The sequence below is a fragment of the Polyodon spathula genome, chromosome 2 (assembly GCF_017654505.1).
Source record: "Polyodon spathula isolate WHYD16114869_AA chromosome 2, ASM1765450v1, whole genome shotgun sequence".
NCBI lineage: Eukaryota > Metazoa > Chordata > Actinopteri > Acipenseriformes > Polyodontidae > Polyodon > Polyodon spathula.
This window is the reverse complement of record NC_054535.1, coordinates 98,989,108-98,997,874: the sequence shown is the minus strand read 5'-3', so window position 1 is coordinate 98,997,874 and position 8,767 is coordinate 98,989,108. Positions and strand designations below refer to the sequence as shown.

General features: G+C 40.1%; 1 protein-coding gene across 1 annotated transcript in view; it reads right to left on the bottom strand.

Annotated features, from left to right (window-relative positions):
- Positions 1–3,588: 3,588 nt before the first annotated feature.
- The window catches only part of LOC121304982 (tubulin alpha-8 chain-like), a 6,272-nt gene continuing 1,093 nt past the window's right edge, over positions 3,589–8,767 (bottom strand). The window contains exons 3-4 of the mRNA XM_041236450.1: positions 6,148–6,296; positions 3,589–5,859 (exon numbers count right to left, since the gene is read on the bottom strand). Coding sequence (XP_041092384.1) covers positions 4,879–5,859; positions 6,148–6,296 — 1,130 coding nt within the window. The 3' untranslated portion in view covers positions 3,589–4,878. The remainder of the gene's footprint in view (positions 5,860–6,147; positions 6,297–8,767) is intronic.

Below are 8,767 nucleotides of genomic sequence, written 5' to 3'. Positions count from 1 at the left end.
TGGACAGTATAAACTCCCACACAATAATCTGACATTCAAAATGTCCCCCAATCACCAGTAAAGAAAACAAAACAAACAAGCATGAATGCAGTTAAAAATCTTTAAGACATGCATTACACTCTTAAAAAAAAAAGATTAAAACCTATGAATGTAATCAAAAGTAAGTGCAAAAAAGTAATGCAAATGCAGAAATGTACAGTACAGGTAAGCTGCATTACTGCAGCGAAGAACTCTGGTATGTATCTGGACAATGTTTTTTTGCAAGTATGAATGCCAAACTCAGCATTTTCTAAAAAATCCCAATTCGGCTCTATATCTGGATGCTGCTCTATAGCACGCTGCTGTTAAAAGCGCAGCACGCATGCTTACATCATCGGTGTCTGTTTCAGCCAAACCGTCCTGGTCACCAAGGTGACAAGGTAACACACCATTAAAGCTCAGTGCCTGAGGCTTGTAATTATTTCCAGGACTTCAAAGTTCAAGTGTACAGAATAAGTACAATCATTGAAGAACATTTTTAGAATATTGCTGGGGCTGTTTTTTTAATATGTATTGCTGGGTTTTTTTTTTTTTTTAAAACCAAGATTTAATTATGACTCCTGATATCACTGAGTCACAAGCTATGCAATGTTTATTGTGTAGTATGTTTGTTGTATTGAGTTTTACAGAATTTGTCAACAGTTTCATCTGTAAAAAATATAATCAAAGCCAAGAGCAAACAAAGAAAATATATCCATTAGAAGAATGTATATGTATATATATATAAAAGATGTTTTTAATGTAGAAGACTGTTAAATATTCTATAAGTGGGCATGTCAAAGCTTATGGCGGTTTTAAAACTTGAAAGCCCATAACTACTACTTGGCAAACTTAATTGGAGGGTTAAACAAATAAGGTTGGGTTATAATTAGTCACATATACCGTCACACACTGCTGAAGGAGTTTAAAAATCCTGTAAATATGGAATCTAGATCAAGACTTTTAGGAGAAAAAATCACTTACTATTTTACGAATTCTGTCCATTACAGGATCAATGGTTTCCTTCCCTATGGTGTAGTGGCCACGCGCATAGTTGTTGGCTCATCCTCCTTCCCAGATATCAACTGTGCTGGGTGGTAGAGCTGGCAGTAAGTTCCATTCCTGACCTCATCTGGGAAGAGAAAGTTTAGATGAGTGTGTCAGAGTTTTGAAAAAGAGTTTTGACAAGAACTTTCTAAATAGCATCAACACATTAAACAATGGTATACACAATGACCAATAGTAAAGGCAAAGAAAGAACATGCAAAATGTCTGCAATTGTTAAAATAAATAATATTGTATAAAGTGCTATACAATACATGCCAAATTCTACCCTAACCTGTATTATACTTAAATATACAATTAATATGTGGCAGGACGATTGCCCTGCACAATGGAAGAATTAGTGTTGGTGTAATTTTATATGTGGAAATGGATTTACTGTGTATCATTTTGGAGCTGATTTGTGTGACTGAATTATTGTTCACAGACGGGCGCTTGATTGAGACTTGCTGCCTGCTGGGCTTGGTTGATGGGGAAGGCAGCAAATGATTGGCTCTGCCGGTCCACAATCAGCAGGTGGGCGGGTCTTGACCGAGTGTCCGTCAGTTTAAAAACATCCACTGGAGATAGCTCATGGCAACTGCAATGCCATGCCAGAGGGGAGCTGTGTATACTCAGGAGGAGAGTCGCTCTGCAGGAACGATAGCTACGCAACCCTGAAACTGCAAGCGGTGCTTGTGAAGGCAATGCCCAGCCAAGACCGTATGAAGCAGCAGGAGTCATCGTATGAATACCGGCTCATCAGTAGGTTAGTTTAGGGGATAGTGATCCCTTGTAACGTATAGCAAGGGTTACGTAATGTAGCTGGTTCCTGGAGCGGGACGCCTCGTTTACAAGGCTAGCGCTCACCCTGTGTGGAACGTTTTATTTGTAGTTTTTGTATTGTGTTTTGTTTTGCCTTTTGTACAGCTTGCTGTATGTGTCCTCTGTGCGTTACCATTGCGGGTAACATCACATGACCACCTTTATTTACTTTCTGTTTTTGTATGAATAAATCCTGCGTGGCTGTGCTGGCGTTTTCAACTCCACCTCCATGTGAGGTGATATGTGACACAAGCACCCTGTCACAGCATAGTTAAAGAATTAAATAGAATAGCCAACATTCAAGAGGTGTCATATCTATGTAGTATCAGATACAAGCCACCTGATACAAAGACATTTCAAACAGCTGCATGTCACAGAGAGAGCCAAGGGGGCGGCGGCAGAACCAGGAAATAAATACACAAAACAGGACGGATGAAATGAAATGATGAAGACGCTTGCTTGCGCCGGTTTATTGTAAATAAAAGGTTTAAACAAACTGAAAACAACAGGACACGGCACTTTACGCCAAAATAAATAGACACACAAAACGGGCAATACTAGACAAACACAGTGAGCAGATAGACAGACTAACAAGTATCATGCTGGTCCCACCAGCACGCAATAGCAATTAATACTCTCTCTCTCCCGTTCCCTACTCACCGAACACCCCACTGCGAGTGAGTAAAATGTGCATCTATATATACTGTTGTGCTGGGATTTAATTACTAATTAATTATTCACTTGAATCCCAGCACGTGAATTAATTATGTGCAACCTCGTGCTCACATATTAACTACTTTAAATGTACGTGAAGTGATGTACAATCCCGTGCCTAAATACAAATATACATTTTAAACACTCGTGTTACACAGACCCGTTTATATCCCGTGTACCAATGACTATACACCAACGTTTAACACACCACACACAACAGATATAGAAAATACACACAGGGGCGGGCACTTCGTCACACTGTATCACATCAGTATCAAAGCAAAACATTTTTTGATAGCCTTTTTAAAGAGCATTGTTACAGTGTGTGTGTTGTATGTGTGTGTGTGTGTATGTATATATATATATATATATATATACACACACACACACACACACACGTATACATACGTACACACAGCAGTGTGCCCTCTACACATTTATTGAACTGAAAGCCATTTTGGTGCCTTGCCCTTTTTGTTACCAATTTAGAGCCCTGAAGTAGTGTATTGGTGTATTACAAAGCTGTGCTTGTATGTACTTCTAGCCAGTTTTATTGAGTTCTACAAACCCTTTATCTTAAAGATGCTTGAAAAACATTTCAGGGCCAGACAAATCTGGAACCAAAATTCAGCTTTTGTTCCAATCATTCTTCACCCTAAGAAAATGATAATGAAAAGCATTGTAAATTGACACAGTCATTAGTGAGAGGTTCATATATATATATATATATATATATATACACACATACATACATAAAATGTATGGATAGTAGCGTTTCTCTGTCATTAGGGCCGTCCCTGATGATGTTTCTGATTTTCATTACATCAGAGTAGATGTAAACCAATGTGATCCATCTGCATCTCCATCCATTTGCATTTCTTTCCATCTGATGGTGTAGATATCCTTGTGTCTGGTGTTGATGGCTGTAGTGTAATGCTGGCTCCAGAGATCAGCATATTTCGCATCCCCAGTGCATCAGCACACACAGTGGCTGCAATGCAGGCTCTGGGGATCAACCACAGTGCAGCCTCCCCAGCATATCAGCATAACACCCATCTCAATTGAGCCAAGTAGAGTACATCACTGGGGCCTTCAAGTGGAAACACAAAGCTGCCCAATACTCCTTGTTTCTTCAGCATGTTAAGAGTTAATTAGCATTATATACAAAAACAACTTCCAGCCATTGCAATGGCTGGTGTCAGATCAACCATTATTAGAATGCAGTAAAGATTGCAGTAGCTACTCCAACATTAGAGCTAATTTTACAAGTGCATACGTCATCTGAATCAGCTGATAGAACAGCAATCCAATAATAAGTAAAGACATTTAGGTTACTCCATGAATTATAACTAACACATGTAAAACAATATTAAATGTAGGCAAAGGATTTAAAACACACATCTCACTCCATTAAAAAAAAATATATATAATAAAATTTATGACACTGTCAAAGGAAGATCTAGAAGGACTCCTAGAAGGTGTATAAATTGCAGAAGGAAAGTGTAGTCCTGATAGGTAAGTCAACCAGCCAAACTACATTTCCCAGAATGCCTGGAAGGAAGGGGCTAGTCTGTAATTTCCCAGGGTTGAGTAATTGTTTTCACCAGTATTAAGAGATTGGTATTTAAGCAGGGGGATTTGTTTTGAAACCAATAAGCAGCTTAGGTGCCTGGTCATTAGACAGCTAAACAGTTTGGTTCGCAACTCCAAGACAAAGTTAAGCTTTTGTTTACTTTGTGTGAATTAACCCCCCCCCCTCCATGGGGTTTAAAATAAATTAATAAAAATAATCAATACGACAAAACAAGATACACTGTCAAACCACACTAGAGTTTGACAACACAATATTATAACAATACAGGTTTCTAAATTCAGCAGGGATTGTAAATCTGTGTTGCTTGCAAATTTAGGTAGTATAAATAAAAAAGGGCCATGTTAGTCTGAGCGATTGTCCATTTTAACTGGAAAAAAAACTACATGGGGTGGATTTTACATATAAATAAAAATTTAAGCACTACTCAGGAGACTAGATTCTCACAGAATCAATTGTCTTTAGGGTGAATTGGATTTAAAAAAATGCAATGAATGAGAATGCCCCATGGCTGCAAGTACAATTCAAGAATGTGGGAGTAATATTGCAATTACAGCTGTACACACAGACTCAAAACAAGTGCTTGTACAATGCACACATTTATTAGGAATACAAACATAAGATGTATAGATTTAAATAATCTTCTAGATTCACATGAAATACAGATTTTAAGTTGATGGAATTTGAGACTAATATTCATCCTCATCTTCCTCATCCAACCCATCTGCAGAGTCAGCTCCCACTTCTTCATAATCCTTTTCCAAAGCAGCCATATCTTCCCTGGCCTCTGAAAACTCCCCTTCCTCCATACCTTCCCCCACATACCAGTGAACAAAGGCCCTCTTTGCATACATCAGGTCAAACTTGTGGTCCAGGCGGCTCCAGGCCTCTGCAATAGCCGTGGTGTTGCTCAGCATGCACACGGCCCTCTGAACCTTGGCCAGGTCACCCCCGGGCACCACAGTGGGAGGCTGGTAATTGATACCCACCTTGAAGCCAGTGGGGCACCAGTCAACAAACTGGATTGAGCGCCGGGTTTTAATATCAGCAATGGCTGCATTCACATCCTTTGGTACCACATCCCCACGATACAGCAGACAGCAGGCCATGTATTTCCCACGCCTCGGGTCACACTTCACCATCTGGTTGGAGGGCTCAAAGCAGGCATTTGTGATCTCTGGCACAGACAGTTGCTCATGGTAGGCTTTCTCAGCAGATATGATGGGAGCATAGGTGACCAAAGGGAAATGGATTCTGGGATAGGGAACCAGGTTGGTCTGGAATTCTGTTAGGTCAACATTCATGGCCCCGTCAAACCGTAGAGAGGCAGTAGTGGACGACACAATCTGAGCAATTAGGCGGTTTAGATTGGTGTAGGACGGACGCTCTACATCCAGGTTGCGGTTGCAGATATCAAATATGGCCTCGTTGTCTACCATAAAGGCACAGTCCGAATGCTCCAATGTGGTGTGGGTTGTCAGAATAGAATTGTAGGGTTCCACCACCGCAGTGGAAACACGTGGAGCAGGGTAGACTGCAAACTCAAGCTTGGACTTCTTCCCATAATCCACAGAGAGGCGTTCCATCAACAGGGATGTGAATCCAGACCCAGTACCACCGCCAAAGCTGTGGAAAACCAAGAATCCCTGAAGTCCTGTGCACTGGTCAGCCTGAAAGCAAAGAGATTTCAAAGTAATCAGAAAACGTGGATTAGCCTTTCATGCATACATTGCTACTACAATGAATACAACTAAAATGATTAAGTAGTGTGTATGGGTTAAATGTGACTTGTTTCAACCAATTCTACAGTTCTGGTAGCACCCCACATAATCCAACCCCCTCCCCCACAGGAAGCATCTCCTGGGTCAGTGGAAGGAAAACATCCCAAATCGATGGTTCAAAAATACTGCAAATATAGGTTCTATATTTCAAGGTAAGTAGGAGAAACAGCCACTTGCCAGTTTCCGAATTCTGTCCATTACGGGATCAATGGTCTCCTTCCCAATAGTGTAGTGGCCACGTGCATAGTTATTGGCAGCATCCTCCTTCCCAGTGATCATCTGTTCTGGGTGGTAGAGCTGGCGGTATGTACCATTCCTGACCTCATCTGGAAAGAGAACAGTTTATTCATGGCCATTGAGGCAATATAATCTAAAGTCAAAGTTTTTAAAAGGCATCATTTAAAACAGGGGTATATCCAATGACCAATGGTCATTCCATGACAAATCGAAGAGGCAACACCCTACCCAATTTACACCAAACTCAGAGCTGTTCAGACAAAAAGAAAAAAAAGTTTAGTCTGATAGGGTCAAGACTTGCTGCAGGGACATACCTTTTTATCATCTGACTGCTGATAAATTTTATAAGTGAAATGAAAATACATTTAACCCTTTTTCACCTAAAAAGCAACAACTTTTCAATTGCATCTCATCATCCTATGTCACCAACTAGTTTCATGAGTCTACCTCTCTACTCAAGTGCACCAAGACTTGTTGCTAGGTAGTGACATCACTGCCCTGTGCTTTCTGCTACAACTAGTCAACTAAAACGTTAAAGCAGTTTCTAGTCAGCAAGTCAACATTGCCCTAAACATGGACAGGTTTATCAGCAAGAGTGAAAATGAAAACTAAAAATGAAAGCGCTTAGCATCCAAGAAGAGCACAGAGTTGTGAAAGACGAATCATTGTGTGTAACTGGCAATCGGGGCAAGCCATGCCGTCTGCTTTACTCATGTTCTGTCAATATACAAAACATACAATATCAAGTGACATTTTGAAACTCCATGCTTTAATTATAGTTGGCCATACATTAGATTTAACACAGTTTCTGGATGTGCCCGTGGTAAATGTGGCTGGTCACTTGGTTATAGAAGGGTAACAAGTCTAGAAAGCATAAGCATCTCTCAAATGTGCACTGCTGAAAACCTAGAACACAGGTTCAATTCAACATTGACCATTAAGGACACACTATGCCTACACAGATTCATCCATTTACCAGAACTAGCTTCAGTCCTTTTGCCTCTCTACTAGAGAATCAAACCGTTGCGAGAATCTCAAGATGTCTCAGGCGAAAGCCAAAGAAAAAATAGATATGGTTGCACATAGCAGAGGAGGTTTTGATCGGAGTGACTGAAAACCTCTCTGAAGAAATGAGATAAATCCATGCACCCTCAGGCGGGGGAGGAAATCAGGGCTGTTTATCTAGCTAGAGGGGACAAATGCTGGGTATCTTGAACATGCTATGAAGTGTTCAAAAGCCCAGGTCTCACTTCAGCTTCTACATGTGGTCTTTAAATCTAACATTTCAAAGAAAGACTAGGGTTACGTGTTCCAAATGTGTTACTCAATTTTATAGAAAAGGGGACAGGGGTTGGTTTATTTTTTGAGGGGTTCCCCCTCCTCCCCAATTTAAAAATAAATTTAGATTCCTAGTGCAATTACCAATTAAAAGGCACCAAAACAAGTCCCACTACAATTAGTAAAACATTAAGGCTAGGAAGCAAACTGCATTACTTTTGACCCTATCAGGCTGAAAACATTTTCACTTTTAACAACGATGAGCACCAAGTTTGGCGTAAATTGGATGTGGTAGGGTATTAAATCTAACACTTAGGTTCACTTGTCATTAATGAACCCAGTAGTATATGCACATTGCATACAGCGGGCAAAACATCTGCAATTGTTAATATGAAATCTCATACAAGAATTTACAATAGCCACTTTATGACACAGTACCATATCCATTTTAATGTTACATTATTCCCAGCTGATAGAAACCAGAGACACGAACAGCGGCATGAAGAAATTATTTAAGGGCAGAGAAACTATCTGAATACAAAATGAACATTGCTGCACATGAATTTGAAAACAAAAAAAAGTGTCCTTGGTGTCCGCAACAAGTTACAGTTTGTAAATATTAGAAGCACATTTTACCTTTCACAGATTCTTCAAGTATTTTCTGTTACAAAGACTGTAAATTAGGGTTGATTTTACTGAACATGAAAAGAGAGCGTGAATTGCACAAACTGTTGCAGAAAATATTTGTGTACCAAAAGCACACACACCTGTCCGGGGACGGGAATTACTTCCTGCAAGGATGGTTTCAATCAGACCTCTACAGCTTACCGATTTGCTGCATTTGTCTGATTGGGGCAGGACTGTGTGAAGTAGGAAGTTGTATTAAATAAATACAAGGTTAAAATGAGAAAGAGGGGGGGGGGGGGTTGAAAAGTTCTGCAGAATTGCACTATTTTGGGTACTGTCGATCATATAAAATTTCAAGCAATAAATACATGTTATGATGCTCTCCAAATAGTCGCCACCACAATTAAACCTTATTGAAGCTGCTCATGCACGTCGCCCACTTGATGAAATAGATTTGTGGTTCAGGAGGTGAATTAAACCCTACCTGTCTTATACCTTGTTTCCATGGACAGCCAACTCGAGTGCATCCAAATTGGTCTGAACTCTTCCAGAACTAGAGTTGATTGACAACTCTGTGGTGAAAGAGGAGCCGTTTCCATGTTTCTTGCATGCACGGGTGTTAAAACAGAGTAGTGTCTGGTACATTAGAGATGTA